The 19100-nt window shown below is 45.0% G+C and overlaps 1 protein-coding gene across 15 annotated transcripts in view; it reads left to right on the forward strand.

The window, feature by feature from the left end:
• nfasca (neurofascin homolog (chicken) a) overlaps window positions 1-19100 on the forward strand; it is a 45613-nt gene that overhangs the window by 24522 nt on the left and 1991 nt on the right. For 4 of the 15 annotated variants that reach the window (XM_029826441.1, XM_029826444.1, XM_029826443.1 and 1 more), the window contains 27 exons: window positions 582-778; window positions 868-990; window positions 1287-1457; window positions 2241-2288; window positions 3810-3921; window positions 4110-4294; window positions 4377-4508; window positions 4845-4988; window positions 5113-5224; window positions 5431-5597; window positions 6237-6384; window positions 6539-6663; window positions 7265-7309; window positions 7701-7802; window positions 8209-8406; window positions 8555-8625; window positions 8816-9038; window positions 9142-9257; window positions 9336-9546; window positions 9722-9844; window positions 9933-10106; window positions 10390-10416; window positions 11907-12212; window positions 12718-12840; window positions 14541-14690; window positions 15248-15376; window positions 16279-16348. In XM_029826441.1, the coding sequence (XP_029682301.1) occupies window positions 582-778; window positions 868-990; window positions 1287-1457; window positions 2241-2288; window positions 3810-3921; window positions 4110-4294; window positions 4377-4508; window positions 4845-4988; window positions 5113-5224; window positions 5431-5597; window positions 6237-6384; window positions 6539-6663; window positions 7265-7309; window positions 7701-7802; window positions 8209-8406; window positions 8555-8625; window positions 8816-9038; window positions 9142-9257; window positions 9336-9546; window positions 9722-9844; window positions 9933-10106; window positions 10390-10416; window positions 11907-12212; window positions 12718-12840; window positions 14541-14690; window positions 15248-15376; window positions 16279-16348 (3732 nt within the window). Of the gene's footprint in view, window positions 1-581; window positions 779-867; window positions 991-1286; window positions 1458-2240; window positions 2289-3809; window positions 3922-4109; window positions 4295-4376; window positions 4509-4844; window positions 4989-5112; window positions 5225-5430; window positions 5598-6236; window positions 6385-6538; window positions 6664-7264; window positions 7310-7700; window positions 7803-8208; window positions 8407-8554; window positions 8626-8815; window positions 9039-9141; window positions 9258-9335; window positions 9547-9721; window positions 9845-9932; window positions 10107-10389; window positions 10417-11906; window positions 12213-12717; window positions 12841-14540; window positions 14691-14806; window positions 14904-15247; window positions 15377-15559; window positions 15612-16278; window positions 16349-16578; window positions 19091-19100 lie in introns of those variants that run through there. The other 11 variants (XM_029826446.1, XM_029826453.1, XR_003885918.1 and 8 more) reach the window with 10 other exon arrangements.

The following is a 19100-nucleotide window of genomic DNA, read 5'->3' on the forward strand; positions in this document are numbered from 1 at the left end:
TCTTTATTACGACAGCCTTTGTGTACCAATAATGAGCTCAGTCATCTTTTTATGCTCATGAAATATTCAGTCAGTGATTCTTCATATGTTCATTACAAATGAACACCTCCTCTCCTCTCCTCTCCTCTCCTCTCCTCGAGAATTTAAAGTAGAATTTGGAAATAAACTTAGTTTTAAATGTCAATTTTTGTAAGATGCCAGAACACCTTTAGAGCACTGCCAGATACCCTTCAGCAAGGTACCAAAGCCACAACAAGGGGTGGACCTGCCTTCACCAGTATGTGCATTAAAGTGCTCACGAAATGAAAATCCATCTCTCCTCAGGAGAGGAGGGGAAAGTAGGGGAACTGAATGAAATGCTGCAGCAGTCTGGTGAATTTAGCATCTGCCTTTCATTTTCTTTGAGACTGTGATGACATCACAAGTCAAATTGCACCAAAAAATAACAGTTGTAAAGTCAAAGTTGTATGAGTGTACCACCAATTCATGTCCTCGCACTGTAACCGAATGCCACTCAGCGTCAGGGTATTCCTTGTTAAAGACAGTATTGCAGTATTTTGATTGTAAGTTAATTCTTTCAGGTTCTCATGGCGGAGGAACGGAAAGTTTTTCAATGTGGGAAAAGATCCAAGAGTGACGATGCGAAAGCGCTCGGGAACGCTGGAGATCAGCTTTCGCCGTGGGGGCAGACCAGAGGACTACGAGGGAGAGTACCAGTGCTTTGCTAACAATGAATTAGGGGTGGCACTGTCCAATAAAATCCTGCTTCGAGTCTCTAGTGAGGACACCTTGCCAAACATCCACCTTTCCTTGTGCCCTTCCAACATTACTTGTGCCATGTCTGATTTTCTTTGTCTCAACCTTCAGAGGCTCCTCTGTGGCCCAAAGAGGTTCTGGACCCAGTCCTGGTGAATGAAGGCTCGCCGCTGATCCTGCCATGTAATCCCCCACCAGGCCTGCCTCCTCCACTCATCTTCTGGATGGACAACAGTGAGTAAAAATTAATTTTAAAAAGTGGGAGCACAAAACTGGTTGCAGTGGCAGCCGAGGCTTGTTGTAATTTTGAAAAGATTAAGATTAAGATGTACTTTATTCATCCCCGTGAGGAAATTGAAAGGGCCTGACTGGGAAATTGTAGCCGTGTTACCAGTAAACAGAACACCTCAGACCAGTAGGATTGTGCTGCAATGTGCTTGTGGATAGATGGCAATAGCTGCAGCGTGACACAGCGTGCAGTGTTAGCTCAGACAGGGATTAACTGCGTCCCTTCACATGTCCTCCTACAGCGATGACTCCAATCGTTCAGGATAAGCGGGTATCGATGGGTCTGAATGGTGATCTTTACTTCTCCAATGTCATGACCAAAGACGCTCTGAATGAGTACAAATGCAACGCCCGATGCCGCCTGACGCAGACCATCCAGCAGAAGAACCCCTTCATACTCAAAGTTCAAACCAGTGAGTGCTCTCCCACATCCCACACACACAAACACACACGTGCGTACATACATTTAATGAAATGTGGCAGCACCCCCAGCTGGTCTTGTTCAGTCATGACAAGAAGTTGCAGCAAATCCTGTGATTTTACTCTCCTCTGCAGGATGAAGAAGAAAACAGGCAGCGCCGATGTTAGCATGGTCTTCAACATTCACTTTGTTTACAGGGCACTCCAATGAGCCCATTATTGCCTCAATCCAACTATAACTGGACAACTGTAGATGCGTTTGTCTGACTGATATTGGAATCTGACATCTATCTGACATCTAAGGCACCTGGATGGACACATATGATAGATCAACTTTATCCAGCATATTTACACATTAATTGGAGTTAAACTATGTGACGCATGTGATCCTGCTCAACAACCTCAGCACTGGCATCTGTCCCCGGAACAAAAACATTCACGAAAGCCGGTTGCAGAAGAAGAAAGCCATGAGGGAGCGCTAACCATCTCATCTGCATAACCAGTAACATGGACATTAAGTACGAGATGACCGATTCTCCATCTTCCTGTTGTTAGAGCTACTGATCTGCTGCCTGACTCCAGTTTATTATGTGACGATGTAGGTCAACCAAAGAGAGGCAGTATTAACATGCTGAAAAGACTCAGATTGCCACCTAGTGTTTAGGAGGAGGAGGATATGTTCCAGTTTCTACAGTAACATCAAAGTCAAATTTTGTGTGTGTAAGGTTTGTGTGTGTTTGTACACACAGACTCATGAGAATGTGTTGTGTTTTCAGAGGAGGAGTTTAATGACACCTCTTACAATGACACTGACCTGTACGGTGGTGAGTCACTTCCTGTCCACCTACTTGGTCACACTCAGCAGTAAACTGACCAGCAAGCTAACACACTAGCATGCTAACTTCAAGCATAGCTAACCGTTCTGTGTACTTGCCTCTGAGACATGAAGCGACAGAGAGTTGATAAGGAGACTTGGTGGAGGAATGAGTAAGTTAGTTGACAAGAAATCGGACACTGAGAGGACAGAAGATACAGGAGATACAGCATAAGTTGAAGGTAAAGGCGACAAAGGTCAAAAAAGATGAAAACACTAAACCCGGAGATGGCAGGTGCTAGGATAGACAGTCAGGATGGGACAAGGATATCTATAGGTTTCTGAGGCAGAGAGATGGAGATGGGGAAGACCTGCAGTAGGTTAGAATGATGGAGATGGAAAAGACAGAGACACTGTGGAGAAGACAAGAGGCAGAGCTAAAGGTGGCAGAGAGGAAGATGCTGAAGGTTTCTTTGGGATTAACGAGGATGGAAAGGATCAGCAATGAGAACCTCAAAGGGATAACATGTGTTAGATGTTCTGGAGAGAAATGCTTTAGACATGTTCAGGGGAGGGACGGAGAATGTAATGTCGAAGTATGTGGAGCATGGAATGGCCTGAAGATCTGAGAGCAGATTTATGGATTTAGTTAGAGAGGACATGAAGTGCAAGAAAAAATGGAGAAGACAGAGGGAGATGGAGGACAGGATTCACTGTGTCAGGAACATCTAGAAGAAGAAGAGCAACCATGTCTGTTTGATAATACTGAGGTTTGCTGGGATCTATGGAGGGCCACTAAGGGCCAAAGGATCTATTAAATAAGGCCTGAATTAGCTCACGTGATGAATATTTAGGTGATCAATCTGTGTGTGTGTGTTTGTGTTTGTGTGTTCGTGTGTGAGTGCGCACACACGCTTCATGTTTACCTGCCACACAATCATGGACAGAGAGATTCTGGGTGTCCAGTTTCACCCAATGACGCAGATGAAAGCTGCTCATGCTAATACGTCTGATACAACATTAACTTACCTTCTATGTTCCTTACAACGTAAATACACCTGAATACATGAACAACATTAATGTTTGTTCCAAAAATGAGGTGAAAATAGCTCAGAAATAATTATGTGTTTACAGAGCTGGGGCTCTGCCTCTGCAGCCCTCTGATTGGACCAGTGAGTGTGGCTCTTACAGCCTGTTTCATTTTCAGAATCAAAACAGGAACATTTATCCAGTCTTAACTAATTCAACCCAAACCTCTGAGCTACCTGCTAACAGGGCGGTAATGCTGTGAAAAGTGTCAGCGACGTTCCAGTTTAGCAAAGCTGCCACTTTTCCCTGTGGGAGTGTTTAATGGAGGATAAGCCATCAGTCAGCTGACCTGTACCATGACTAACGTCTGCTTTTTGTCTCTGTTCCTCCAGCTAACATCCTCCTCACAATCTTCCTGCTCTTATCTGTCCTGTCACACAAGCCGGAGGGGTTCAAACCCGTGTCTGCTTTGCTCATTAACACCATCCATCTGTTCTTACAGGCCGGAAACTTCCACAGTCGATGCCGACGCTGTTGTCACCTGTAGGAAGTCAGAGCTCCAAGATGGTGTTGAGGGGACAGGAGCTGCTTCTGGAGTGTATCGCAGCCGGACTGTGAGTGTACACACACACACAGAAACACACACACACACACATATACACGGACACAAATGCTTGCACATACACACATACACATACGCATAGAGTTTGGTGTTGAACTCTTTATTTATTTATTTATGTCTGTCTGTCTGTCTGTCTGTCTGTCTGTCTGTCTGTCTGTCTGTCTGTCTGTCTGTCTGTAGTCCGACACCGAGCATTAAATGGTACAGGAAGGGGGGGGATCTCCCAGAGAGGAAAGTGAAGTTTGAGAACTTCAATAAGACGCTGGTGGTCATGGGTGTGTCAGAGGAGGACGCTGGTGAGTACGTGTGCATGGCCAACAATCATCTGGGCAGCGTGCGCCACTCCATCCTCGTCCAGGTCAAAGGTGAGGACAAGAGCCCAGCAATAGAAAAGTACATAAGTTGTGCATTTACTGTTAAGCTAACTGAACTTCCCATGTTGCTCAGCGGCTCCTTATTGGCTGGACAAACCGACCAACCTGGTGCTGGCCCCGGATGAGCACGGCCGTCTAGTGTGTCGGGCCAACGGGAATCCCAAACCCAATATACAGTGGCTGATCAATGGTCAACCTATTGAAAGTACGTGAATGGACGAATGACTAAAGTAATAATATTTTCTTCGTACAATAAAGTCGGGAAAAGCATTTAGCTTCTCTCTGGCCAACAATCAGACCATCAACCAACAGCTCCATAAGCATCTAACACCCTTTCAAACCAAAAAATTAGAAATGAGGCACCTTCCACATAAGACGTTAGGATTTATTCCTGATGAAATGAGCCTCCTTTCATTCTATGGCTGAGGTCTACAGGTGGAAATAAGCCTACTGGTCCACAAAGGTGACCTTGAGTGGCACTTAAGTTGACAGAGGACACCTCACCACCAAGAGTTGGACTGATGTGTGTTTTCGTCCCCAGCTTCTCCTCCCAACCCGGGCAGACAAGTGCTCGGTGACACCATCATCTTCCGCTCTGTGCAGATGGGCAGCAGCGCTGTCTACCAGTGCAATGCTTCTAACCAGTACGGCTACCTGCTGGCCAATGCCTTCATCAGTGTCCTGGGTAAGTCATTGTGGAAGGGTACCCTGACGAGGGGTTGACGGTCGTGAGATATACAGTCAATCGGTTCTTTTATCTTGAGCTTCAGATGGGTGTAACTTCAGAAGGTGTGTCCCACTATTTGCAGATATGCCACCAAGGATGCTGGGTCCTAAAAACCAGCTGATCAAAGTCATAGAGAACACCCATACCTTCCTGGACTGTCCCTTCTTTGGGTCCCCTCTGCCAGACCTGCGCTGGTAAGCCCTCAAAGCTTGTCTTTGAATTGCTGAAAGAAAAACTCCCTGAGATCCAATGTCATGTTTTAGTAGTTACATTATCAGAAACCACCTGACAGTGGAGACAACAACATTACACTACATTACACTGGTGTAAACCAATGTAAACTTGTTTACACCCATTTCAGGATCCTACCAATATATTTTCCTGTTTTCTGTGTCTGCAGGTTTAAGAATGGACAGGGCAGTGGCGTGGATGGTGGTCATTACACTGTCCACAACAACGGCACCTTGGAGATTAAACGAGCCCGGGCAGAAGATGAGGGCACGTACACGTGCGTGGCCAACAACCTCTTGGGTAAAGCTGAAAACCAGGTCCGCCTGGAAGTCAAAGGTAAGACATTAGATCCCTGTGCTGCAGTCCCCTGACTTTTTCTGTAGTTTAGCATGTGATGTGTTATTGTCCCGTGTGCATGAACCTTTGATCACCCTATTGTGCCAGAGGAAATTTCAGTGGATTTCCTACAGGAGAAATCTAAGGAATTGTCATGCTTAAACTTGCACCTCCTGAAAAGAACTTCTGGCATGAGAGCGATGGTTTGTTTACTCTAATTGAGCCTTATTGTGCTTCACCTGTATCTCATGCTCCACAGAGGAGATTTTGTGACAATAAAGAGGGCAGATTTTTTTCCCCATAGTAGGACACAGTCATTGGCGCTTTATCTGACCCAGTGGGAGGCTACATTTTAGGTGTGTCCTCCTTATGGACACTTTAGCATGTTATGCTGCGCCGAAAGAGAGGCTATCGATAATGTTTGAACTATTCTAAGGACATACTGGGTCACTTTCTAATGCCCAGTTTCACCTTTTGTGCCTTTAATATGTTGTGTCATTTGTACTTTCTTTCTTTCCTTCTTCAAAGACAATGTCCATTCTCTAGCTTTGTTGAAGCAGGCCAACAGGAAGCTGCTCTGCTGTGGCCTCAATCTTCACAGCTCCTTTTGTGTTTGTTTTGCACGTTAACGTCACTCAGAAGCGACTCGTATAATCGGGGTCCCACAGCACCAATCAGCCGTCAGGGGCTCCACAGCTCGCTTTAAGTGTCAGGTGAAGTCTGACCCCAGCCTGCCCGTCACTGTCACCTGGACTAAGGATGATAAGCCTCTTAATGTGGGCTGGAGGTAAAGACACTCACAGTAACTATAACAAACATCACTGTCCTCTTTTTAAACCTTTCAGTGTCCCTGTGCTTAAAGCGGATGCTGCCCCTGGAATTGTACAGGCAATGGTTTGTGAGGTAGACAATAACTCCACGCACCTGTGTTTGTGTCTCAGGCTGAGGAAAGATGAGGACTTATTGAGCATCTCCGCTGTGAATGAAGGCGACGAGGGAATGTACACGTGCACTGTTAAATCAGAGATAGACGCGGACTCGGCCTCAGCTCGACTTACGGTGTTAGGTACCCTCCTGTGGTCGGCAGATCAATCCTTCCAGATACAGCTGTGTTTTTACAGTTTTGTGCCTTCATACTGAAATACAGCATGTCTAATAAAACTCTCACATAGCTTTCTCTATTAACTGATTCTATAGTGCGCATGCCCATTATTGTTGAACTTTTTACATTTGAGCCTCTCTGGTAAACTGGACATTAATATGCAGTTTCTTATTTGGTCAAACTACTGATTTTAGTCACTTTTATGAACATCACAGTAAATGATTCATTAAAATTATTCCTTGATCAATTTCCAGACCAACAATTAAGATTTGACTACTGAAAGTCATCTTAAATCCTAATTCTAGCTCTTGCAGCTAGCTTCTTTACTGTTTTATAGCCCTGAGCTAACATTAGCATCTCCTCAATAATTTAACATTCATTTGGTTTTTCAGAATGTTTATTTATATTCTGGAATAAATCTTGAATCAGTGAAAAGTCTCAAATGTAAAAACTGGATTTGTACTAAATAGAGCTGTTGTGATCCCTTGATGCTGATTGGCTGCTAGACTAACATTCAAATTGTAACTTTTACACTCACTTCCTGGTTCTTGACCCTGCCCCACAGAGGAGGCCTCCCTCAACCCTTCAGTGTCTAGTGCCTTACCTCCAGGTAACTCAGGTGGACATCTCTCTGTCTTTTTGTCCTTTACTCGTCTGCTTGCCCTATAATATTTTACTCAGGTTGATTTAGTTTTCACCATATAAATATCCAAGGTAGTTTTCTGTGTCAACTGGACTGTATTTCTTCTCTTTTAAAGATGTTTCGCCTTCTATCCAGAAGGCTTCTTCAGTTCGGAAAAATACCTTGAATAACTATGATGACCTGGATGATTGAGAATCTTTTTTTGTTGTTGTTGTTGTTTACATGTATCATGATTCATCCTGTCAATCATTCCAATTGATTTGAAAAGTGGAATTTTTCTTCAAGTTGACTATTTTTGCATTGGAAAGTACAGTAGGACATGAGCCCGTTTTCGACATGATTTCTGGCTTCTACACAGGTTGTCCAGACCCCCCTGTGGAGCTGGATCTGTCTGATCCGGCTGCCCGCAGTGTTCGACTCACGTGGATTCCTGGGAATGAGCACAGAAGTCCGGTTACTCGTGAGTATAAAACCGGTTATAGATTTAATGCATGTATCCATTAGCTGAGCAGAACCCCTGGAAGTTCTGAGGAACCAGACTCACAATAGCAGCTAAAAACACAGCCGGAGTTTTTCTTCATGCGTGTAGACGTCATCTGCTAAAACTTAGTTTTTAAACTTCTCCATAGATCAGTACTCCCCCTTTGTTTGGGTCACTGTTTTTTGTCTTTACTCAAATAGCAGAATCAAACCAATGATCCCTTTGTAATATAAATTTAGCTCGTATTTCAAGTGTGTGTTCTTAATGATATGAATCGTTTTGAATTGTAACACTGCCACATGAATTACTGTAGTAACGAGGTAAACGTACAAATAGACCTGGACCCTGAACCATGACAGAACGCGGAACATGCTTCTGTCCACAGATTTTCTGGTCCAGTTTGAGGAGGACCGCTGGGAACCAGGCCAATGGCGGAACATGTCTTCTTACCCAGGACACCTGAACTCCGTCATCCTGCAGCTCGCTCCCTTTGTCAACTACCAGTTCCGTGTCATTGCCATCAACTCAGTGGGCCAAAGTGAGCCCAGTACTCCATCACCCCAGTACAAGACTAGTGGAGCTGGTGAGATACATCTCATGTGTCTGACTCTTGAACTTATACTAACCGAATGAAACGTGTTCCACAACAAAGAAAGCCAATAGGGTTAAATCAGAGATGAACGTTGGGCTCCAGAGATGTTCTCGAACTGAAAATATTTGTGTTGAATCAGCTCCAGATGTTATTCCAAGAGGACTTCGAGGATGGGGCTCCATGAAGGACAATATGGAAATCACCTGGGAGGTAAGAGCTCATGCATCAATTCAGAATTATTTGGAGGGTAATGGAAAGTTTGCACCTGGGTATCAATGTTCTAACCTGTGCATACTTTCCATCCAATCATCCCAGCTAATGTATAATGGATACCAGAAGGAGCTATAATTGGAGCAGACATAACTTTGATTTGAAAATTGATTTCATTGTTTTTGTCCAGCCTCTCCTTGATCTGGAAAGGAACGGAGCAAACCTCATATACAGTCTTTGGTGGAGACGAAAGGACATGTCAGAGGACTGGAATAATGTGACCACAGCTGGGAACAAACACATGGTTCACAGCACAGAAACATATGTGCCTTACGAGATCAAAATCCAGGCCGGAAATGAGTTTGGATCAGGACCGGTGTCCAACGTAGTCGTCGGGTACTCGGGAGAGGACAGTAAGCAGATGCACTGCAGCTAAATTGCCGCAAGCTAATAGGTTGGAATATTTTTTCATTTCTGGTTAATTGATTTTTTTTTTCACTGTATTTTCTTGATCAGCACCCACAACTGCTCCCACTGACCTGCGTGTGTCAAAGGTGGACAGCACTAAGGCCTACATCCACTGGAAACCTGTGGACCTGAAGTCTGTTCAGGGAGAGTTCAAGGAGTACCGGGTTAGCCAGAGAGAAATTTACTCCACAATTGGCTTTTGCTCCTGTCTACAACCCTTGTCTGTTGTTTCCTTTTTCCAGCTGTACTACTGGCGTGATGCCAGTCTGGTTCCTGGTCTGGAGGTCAGTAAGGAGAAGCAGATCAAGGGTTTCTATAGCACTGTGTCAGAGCCATCCAGTCTTCTCAGTGAGCTGCTGCCTTTTTCTAAGTACAAGATGTTCATGGTTGTGGCCAACACTCGCTACGAGGGTCCAGCGAGCAACACGGTGGAGTTCACCACAAAGGAGGGAGGTGAGGACTACACCAACCAATTCCCCCAGATTGTCTTTTGATTGTCTTGCAGATAAATGGAGAAAGAGCCTAAAATGATATCAGCAGAGTATATTGATATTTATCTGAACGGCCTACTGGTCTTTAATGATACTACATCATAACACACCTGCTTGGATTCATTTAAATATTTTAGTACCAGATATACCGAGGCTATTCACCATAAACTGGAAGAATCTTGACACTATCCAACTGAAATGGGGCAAACCTCTGGAACCCAACGGTATTCTGATCGGCTACCAGCTCAAGTACCAAACTGGTGAGCTGCTGTCCAACTACTGAAGTTAACACTCTTGGGGCACTGCTCAGCTGACCAATCTTTTTCCTTTATCTTTTTTTGGGAATAGTTAATGGCTCCAGGGTGGGCCGAGCACAGTTTGAGACTTTCCTGCCTAATGTGACAGACTTCACCCTCCGCCTGCCAGACCGTTTTACTCGCTACAAGTTCTTCCTGTCCGCTGTCACCCAGGTGGGCTCAGGGGAGGTCTTTGCCGAAGAGATGCCACGTTCTGCCAACGAAGGTGAACTCTTCACCCTTTCTGCCCCTGAAACAAGCTCACATCTTCTCTTTGTTAGAGGAAATGCAGCAACAGCAGGACAAAAGTTCCAAGATTGTTTTTAAGGCCTCTGATGGTGTGGGAGTGTGTGTGTGTGGGGGGGTGGGGGTGCGTGTGTGCGTGCGTGCGCACGCACCTGTGTGTAGGTGGAGATGGGACTGGTTCTGGGTTAGGGAGAAGAAAAGGTGTCAGATGTTGTATTAGTGCGTGTTGTCCCTCCTTCACTTGTCCTCTCTTCTGTTGGCAGAGAACTTTACTGATGCTACAGGTTTAGGTAATCATGAGGAATGACAATCATCTGTCCATCTGTCTTTCTATCCTCCGTCAGCAACTGCACTCCTCTCCATTGGGCAGCACAGCAGTGGGAGGAGGTGCATTACTTTTAAACCTGACCTGATCCATAGTTGCTATGGAGACCAAACAAACATCAAAACATCACGATTTAGTCAAGTTCAGGACCGTAAAAAATCACGAGCAGATGTGACGTCCCAATGTGTGAGAAACCACGCCCACAAGTGTAAGCTTTCCTCCATGATGGCAGCAGTGTCACGGACGGGTTGACTAGGACCTGAACGCAGGCCAGGACACAGTGGTAAAATGGTCAAACAAGCTTTATTTACAGGGGGGAGGGGGCACACAAAGAACACGGAGCACACAAGGAACACAAAGGCAGCCCTCCAGGGCTGTGGAGGGCGCAGGGAACAGGGGCGGCCCTCCAGGAGACACGAAGCTGGAGCGGCCCTCCAGGAGACACAGGAGCAGGAGCACACAACAAGCGAGACAAACAGACACCCTCACAAGACAATCCGAACACCCTGGCACTGACAGGCAGGCGCAACCTGCTTAAATAGGCAGCACGATGTAAATTGCCTACAGGTGCGCCCGCCAGCAAGGGCCAGCTGCCACCAGTTGTGCCCCACGCCACCCCCTGCAGCACAACGACCGACACAACCCAGAAACCCTGACAAGCAGAGAGGCACAAACAGACAATGTCGAGGATTTCAGACGTCAGTCAGTCAGTTTGTCTCTGTGATTCTCTCAGCTACCATCAGATTCATCAGGTATCCTACAAAATGTTTGTGGTCTTTGATGTCAGATGATTGGATGCACTCCTGAAGTGTCCTCCTTTCCCCTCTGCTGTCCACCTGCCTCCTCTGCTGTCCACCTGTCCCCTCTGCTGTCCTCTTGTCTCCTCTGCTGTCCACCTGTCCCCTCTGCTGTCCTGTCCTCTCTTCTGTCCACATGTCCCCTCTGCTATCCTCCTTTCCCCTCTGCTGTCCATCTGTTACTTCCAGCTATCAGAAGTCATGTGGACTGTAAATCCAGGCTGTCTTTTTGTCTCCTCTGCTGTCCACCCATCCCCTCTGCTATCCTCCTGTCACCTCTGCTGTCCACCTGTCCCCTCTGCTATCCTTCTGTCTCTTCTGCTGTCCACCTGTCCCCTCTGCTATCCATCTGTTGCTTTAGGCTGTCAGAAAAGTCCTCGGGAGTGTAAATCCCAGCTCTTCTGTTTCCTCACTCTGGCCTCCCATTAGCTTCTGGTGCTAACACACCTGCACCTCACCAGTCAAGTTTACATACAATTTCCTGCTGTTGTCATGGCTACACTGTGTCCAAGTGCATGATTCAAAACAAACCTGTTCATTTGTAGTAGTAGCCTCCGTCCTCATGGTGTCACTGTTGTCTCAGTCAGAGTGCTGCTTGTGATGTCCTGTTTGATGTTGCCTTTAACTCTTTTCCTCTTCTCTAACTCCTCCCTTGTAGTCGAGTTTACTGAGTCCTCGGTGGCCTCGGTGCTCAGTCCGACTCCTCCTCCTTTTGCTCCTCCTCCTTCTACCATCGCTCCTACAACCATTAGTACCTCGACTCCAACAGCTGTGACTTCTACTATGTCCACTACTGTCACGACCACCACCACTACCACTGCTACTACCACTACCACTACTACTCCTGCTGCCACTAGAGCTACAGCTCCTCCTCTCAGCAGCAGCAGTACAAGTGCAGCTGAGGTGACCACGCCCACCGCTCGCCCTGTGGTCACCACCAGCCGAACCACTCAGAGAGTGTCGGGTACTTGTCCTATTGTGGTGCTTCCTAGTGTTTGATTTCACCTTCAGAATTTGAAGGATAAGAAATGAATTTCTCCCACCTGACAAACCAGGATGCTTCCTCATGGCTGCATTCTAATAAGCTGCACTTGCTGTAGCGAGAGTGGGGAATTACTGCAGAATATCGGGATGCAGCCTGCAACATTCCTCCTGGTCAGGAAGTGAGACCCCCAACTTCTGTTTTTAATGGATTTTCAGAATGCTAATGTTTTGAGTAGCCCAACTTAGCTAATGCCAGCCCACTCTAAAGCAGACACACCCTTACAGCTGCGTTTCATGAGTTGAAGAATTCCCTGGAATTTTCTGCTCATGAACGTCTAAGGTCTGGTTTTTGGTGGACTGTAATTTAACTGCAGTGGAATCAAGACATTGCAGCAGTCTGATAGAAGCCTTATGTGTGGTTTTTGTAACTTTGCCCCCTGCCCTTTAATCTTTCACCCCTAACCTCACCAATCCTCTCCATATAGTGGTCCCTGAGCGGGCGATCTGGAATGTGACGGTGGAGCCCAACAGTAACAACGCTAACGTCAGCTGGAGACACAACTTCCCGGCCGGCAGCAGCGAGTTTGTGCTCGAGTTCACACTGGATAGTAAGAACCAAACTGAACCCAGACTTGAACCATCAAGTCTGAAGCTAACGTCTACCAAAGGGACCCTGGGTGGTACCCTCATTGTTCTCTCAGTCCCTGCTGAAATTTCCAAATTAGCAGCATACTTGGCTGTGGGTCGAGCGTGGACGAGCAGATAAATGAGACTGAGGGCAGACATAGCGGGAACAGGAGGATGCTGGTTCTAGTCCTGGCCAAGTCTGTCTGACCCTCAGTCATGCTTCCACGTCACATGTCTGTTTCTGTGTGCATTGTGAACATTGCACGTCGCGTCGGCCTGCTTTTGCTGAACCGCCAGTGCTAAGGTTGCTCATCCACTCGTCCGTATTTGCTTGGTTTTGTGTTGACCCCTGGGCGCCAGGACGATGGAGGGTGTTTGAGGGGTCCATGTATTTTTCATGTTCTCAGCCTGCAGTTTAAATAGTTAATGATGTCTGATGGGAGGAAGAGAAGGGACTGATGAGAATGATCTAATGGCCTCCCTAACCCCTCCCTCACCCCATCCTGGTTTTTAAGATCAATCTCTGACTGAAAGCAGAAGTCAGCCCCCTGCACTTCCCCCATGACCTCTACTATGTTCAGTCTTGTGTAAATCTTCTGCTGTTGTGTGCAGTTACTTTAACTTTAGAATCTGACATTTGTCACTTGCAACATGAATCGTTAATTCATTTGACCACCTGAAAAACGTAATATAAACGCAAATACAACATGCTAACGCAGTGTACGCAGCCTGACCAGCCAGTATTTGGCAAGAGTTGGCTCTACTGAGCCAACATTCCTCTAACCAGTCAACAACCCTCTTTGTAAACAAGCTACCTTAGATTATTAGAGAGTAATGACTTTTTAATCTAAAAAAGATAAAGGAAATTTGACTTAGTTTCTCCGTGATCTTGGTTTCTACATGCATAGTTGACCATTTGTGAGTATTTGAATTTTTGTCTTGATCTATTATTTGAACAATTCAAATTAATTTGGTACTGTGGAGACACCATGATTGAACATCTTTGTGTTTCTACCGTAAACCCCGACAGCTATTTGGTTTTGGGCTGTGTGTGAATGGCCGGCATGTCCTTTTCAAAAGGTGCATTAGACCTTTTCTTTGGCTGGTTTGAGGCTAGTTTTTCGTTGATAGCATGGCTTTGGAATGACCTCCTCTGGATCACCACATCAAAGCAGGCGCTGGTGCATGGTGCATGATGTCACCAACTTCATGTCACTGTATCCTCAAGGTCATAGCTGGACCATGTCATGACTGGCTCATCTTTCCAGTGGAAAGATGCATGTTGTTGCCATGATCGTGCTAATTGATTGATTATTTTTAAGCTGGTGGAAATTGTGAGCCTTTAATAATTGAGAACAACAATGCTAGCCACCCTACATGCAACTCTCTGGTACAACCGATAATCATTCTGCCCGTTTGAAACCACAGCTGCCCTTCATCTCCATCTTTCAACATTTATGGAGTTTTCTCAGATTCTAATCTTAAGTCTTTGAATGAGCAAATAACGAGGAAATAAAGCATGATGTGTCATTTGTTAGGTTTGTAAATATCTCTGATGGGTGGGCGTGGCATTGTTAGCTGTCTCATTTGACATTCTGCTCTCAGAAAACATCACAACCCTTATTAGGGACTGCAGGCCACACCCCTCAAGTGTGATTGGCCAATTTCTTGTGTCTTCAAGGCAACAAGACAGTGAAAGCCATAACGGTGAAACAACAGCCCCCCATTACTGTGGCGGATCTGATCGCAGGTGCCATGTACCACCTGAGGGTTTACTCCCATGAGCTCAACAGCATCAGCAGCAAATCTATCAGCTTTAAGACTAAACCAGGTGAGACACTTCCTCACCTGGCCAGGTGTCACCATCAGGTGGGCCCCACTGGGAGCCTGTGAGCCTAAATGGCTGCGATTTTTGATGCGCTGTTTGTTCATCCCTCTGCCTCACAGATGTTTAGCTCCTTGACTTGAGCCTAGCGTGTAGGCATTGGCTAACTTTTTAAAAGCTTTGTGGCTGTGCTGTAAGCTGAAATGGAACTCAGTCAATGTAGGTGTATTTTAATGAAACTCAAGCGACACATGAAAATATGCTATTTCACATATTACCTCTTCCCTTCTGTGTTATTTGTGATACCACACCTGCTAGTATGATGTGTCATGCCTCTTCAGTGTGTATTGTGATTGTAATGTCATTTGTAGTTCCCGACCTGCAGAATCACGTGACACCTAGTGAGGAGGGTTGAGCACTGCAGTCAGCTGAAGGTCCTCACCTGATCAGGACTTTTGCAGTTTATCAATCTAGTAAAAGTGTCTACAGTTGGGATTGGGTTGTCCTCCTGATCTTATGTACAAATATGATGGGACAAACTGGTTTGTCTTCTGTGTCTCTAGCCTACATAGACCAGGTCGATATCGCGACTCAGGGCTGGTTCATCGGTTTGATGTGCGCCATTGCCCTCATCATCCTCATCCTGCTCATTGTCTGCTTTATCAAGAGGAGCCGTGGTGGTAAATACCCTGGTAAGTAAGAAGATACTCTTTCATACCAACAGAACTTTTTACATTAAGACAAGGTTCCATTGATTTAGTTATAAACCTCATGATCCAGTTTTGGACCTGGTTCAGTTTGGACCTCAGGAGTATCTTAGTATTTAGAGCTTGACTATCTGGTGTTTCAAACTGAGTCCTGCAAATCTTTTACAGTTTGTGGGATGTGTAGCTGGAGGTTGCCCAGCCACATTGGCAGAATATTTAGGTGGGTGTCTTAATGTGATGCTAACAGCTAACTAACATCCACTGACCAAGTAAAATAAAGGCTGTTCTCTGCACTTATAGACTGTCTGACACAGATCGTCAATAACTAATCAAACGCAGACAGCGGGTGCTTAAAACTGCCTATACCATTTAGTACAAGGAATTAAACATGCTAGCTGAGGGTGCTAAAGTCAGGAAGTTGTAGGCATTGGGGCTGCTTACTGCATATTTGTTGAAGTTGGTCAATTTTTTACATCGTGGACTTTCACCCCCAATGTTGAGAAAATGTAAATGCTTTTTAAGATCTGTGGTCTTGTGGTCTCGCCTTCTGTCTGACCCTTTGTGGCGTTAGCACTGTCTAAGGATAGTCTGGCTGGATAGTCCTGATTGGCTGATGAGAGTCTGGAAAAGATGTAGAGGATAGAATAAAGTAGACTGTGGTGGGAGATGGTGCGTTATGGTAAGAGATTCTAGGCTATGGTGGGAGACGGTAGACTATGGCAGACCCCTACCCTGGAGACTAAGTATTTCTGTCAGATGGCCCTTTACATTGTTTTTCAGGAAGTACAGTGAACATTCCCCATATGTCTAGATTCTGAGATCTGAGGCAGGTTACATCCTTAAAGTTTGTTTGAGATGCAGTTTAATGCTACTTTCCTTCTCCATAGTGCGTGAAAAAAAGGATCTTCCACTGGGCCCAGTGGATCAGAAAGACCAGGATGGATCTTTTGATTACCAGTAAGTTGAGCAGCTGCTGTTCATATTTTTTTCTGGCTGCACCACACAAACAGGGATGGTCGTTCATATGACCTGATCACCTGATGCGTTTAGGTGTGCCCCGGGTGTCCTCAACATTTCTGTATTCTGATTCTGGTCAGTGCATGCACAGGGTACTACAGTGTGTGTGCTGTCTCTTCAATACTGTAGTTTTCATGTTCTGTCAGTGATGTGCTCTGTGCTCTTTCCAGGTCCAACGGATGATCAGATATTCTTCCGCCTGATCAACAAGTCTGTTTGACTAACACCCGATTAAGCTGACATTTGCTAAACATACTAATGCGAGTTCAACATTACAGTGTGAAACTACAATCATCACTGGCCAGTCTAATTCTACTTTTACAGCTATACCCCAATCCTTGTCCACCAGATGCAACACTAAACATTGAGACTGTTAAATATGGTTTGTTAATTACCGGTAACTCAGCTTAGCAGATGTACACCTTAAAAGGGCCTTTTTGGCCTCTTAAGTCACTTTTACAGTTTCCTGCTCCTGACTGTTGATAACTGACGTGTCACTATTAACCAATCAGGTGAGCTGAACGCTGTGACAACAGTGTTGGTGACGAATGCTTATGTGATTGGTCAGAGATTTGGGGTGGGCGTGTCTAAAGCGGAATAGTGGAAGTGTCTTTTGCTCTAGTGGACCAGTCAAGGTACAGGTTATGTCAATGGATCCAAAGAAAACACAAAATCAATCTGCAGATGAGCCCAAGGAAGAAGCAGGAACTGGATTGTCTCAAGATTCCTAGCTTAGGGGCCAACTTCTTATCCATTATACTCTGTGGGTATCCGATGGCAAAAGGATCTTGCCTGAATCAAGGGCCAGTTGATGGGAGAAACAGAACTAGAAATGGAGCTCACCACTCATCAGGGACGTAGCACATGTACAACATATGCATCAATATTTCCAGTTTCCTTCGAGCAGTTTCTCAGTCCCCCTCCACCAATCTTTCAGTCCCCTCCTCCACTAGTATTTCTCTCCCCCTCCTCCAGTCTTTTAGTCCCCCTCCACTAGCATTTCTCTCCCCCTCCACCAGTGTTTCAGTCTCCCTCCACCAGTGTTTCAGTCCCCCCCTCCACTATTGCACTCCCCCACCTCCAGTGTTTCAGTCCCCCCCTTTGCTAGTATTCCACTCCCCCTCCTCCAGTCTTTCAGTTTCCCTCCACCAGTCTTTCAGTCCCCCCCTCTGCTAGTATTTGACTCCCCCTCCTCCAGTCTTTCAGTCCCCCTCCACTAGTATTTCTCTTCCCCTCCTCCAGTCTTTCAGTCCCCCTCCACTAGTGTTTCAGTCCCCCCCCCTCCACTAGTATTTCACTCCCCCTCCTCCAGTCTTTCAGTCCCCCCCTCCACTAGTATTTCACTCCCCCTCCTCCAGTCTTTCAGTCATCTTTGGCTTGTCAGTGCTGTAGGTTTAGTTACTCTTTTCTCATGATGACTTTTTTTAATGATTCTTTTTAGTCAAAGCGTAAAAGATCAAAGTAACTAGGCTGCTATTCTCAGATCAGCTAAAGTCTGAGGAGACACGTTTAAGATGTGGTTAAGGAGATGTGGTTAAGTGTCAACCGCCAGCAGATGGCGGTAAGGGAAACATGCATTGCAAAGCAAACAAAGAGGGGCGGGGCCATCATATGACCTCTTAAGCCAGGAATGGATTTATGCCACAGAAAAGGTTTAGAGGAGAAAGCAGTATGCTTCTGTCATGCTGGCATGAAGCTCACACTTTAGGACACTTGAGGACACTCCTGCCACTTAGCTTCTGTTGGATACTTTAATGCACTTTAGCCCAAGTTGTTTTTAATCCTTTCTTGTCAATATAAGAGAAAGAAAAACCAATGCTTCACTGACTGCTTCCGTGAGAAATTCTAAATATCAGCACAATGATATGTGTATTATAACAGCATTGACAAACATGCAGGTTATATTAATATGCCATTAATATTGATATTGTAATATATTAATAAACTGACCAGCAAAATCACTTCTTTAAGGATGAACTTCTGTGGACACTTCTGTCCATCACTGAGTCTCTCTGCTGAGGTAAACTCTCATACAAGAAATCAAATCAGTCAGCTCTTCATTAAAGAAGGACTTTTATTATTTCTTATTTCAGTTATTTCTAGGCAGGTAAAAAAAATATTGTCATGTTAATGTGAAGTTTTCCTATTTTATTGCCAACATGTCCTGTTTAACTTTTATGGTTGCAATAAAAAAGACAACAATTACCGGTACTATTTAATTTCATTTTATTTTTCTCCAAATGTTGCAAATACAAATGTAAAGGTTGATATTTATTGTACTTTGGTGTTTATTTCACAACTTTATCATGGTAAAGGTACAATTGAACCATGTCACATCGCTTTATTTTCACATGATTTATTTCTCGATTTCTGTTTACTTATTCATTTTTCTCTGGTTTGTTTTCTATGTTGCTTTGATTGTAAATTTTATAATGTGTATTTTAATATATTTTTACTTATATAAAAACTGTCGAGAAGTGGTGTTGTTCAGGCACTGATGCTGACGCTTCCTCAGGTTTCTAAAGTCTCTACGTGTTTTGGATCAAAAGTATAAAAACACGTGAAGATTTCAGCTCAATCTGGAAATCACTGAACTATTCAACAGGTTTAAGCATCAACTGATCAGGTCTATGATTCAATGTTCATTTTTAGAAACCTGATTAAAAGTGTTGTTACATCTTCCATCGTCTTT

The sequence above is a fragment of the Takifugu rubripes genome, chromosome 19 (genome assembly GCF_901000725.2).
Source record: "Takifugu rubripes chromosome 19, fTakRub1.2, whole genome shotgun sequence".
Taxonomy (NCBI): domain Eukaryota; kingdom Metazoa; phylum Chordata; class Actinopteri; order Tetraodontiformes; family Tetraodontidae; genus Takifugu; species Takifugu rubripes.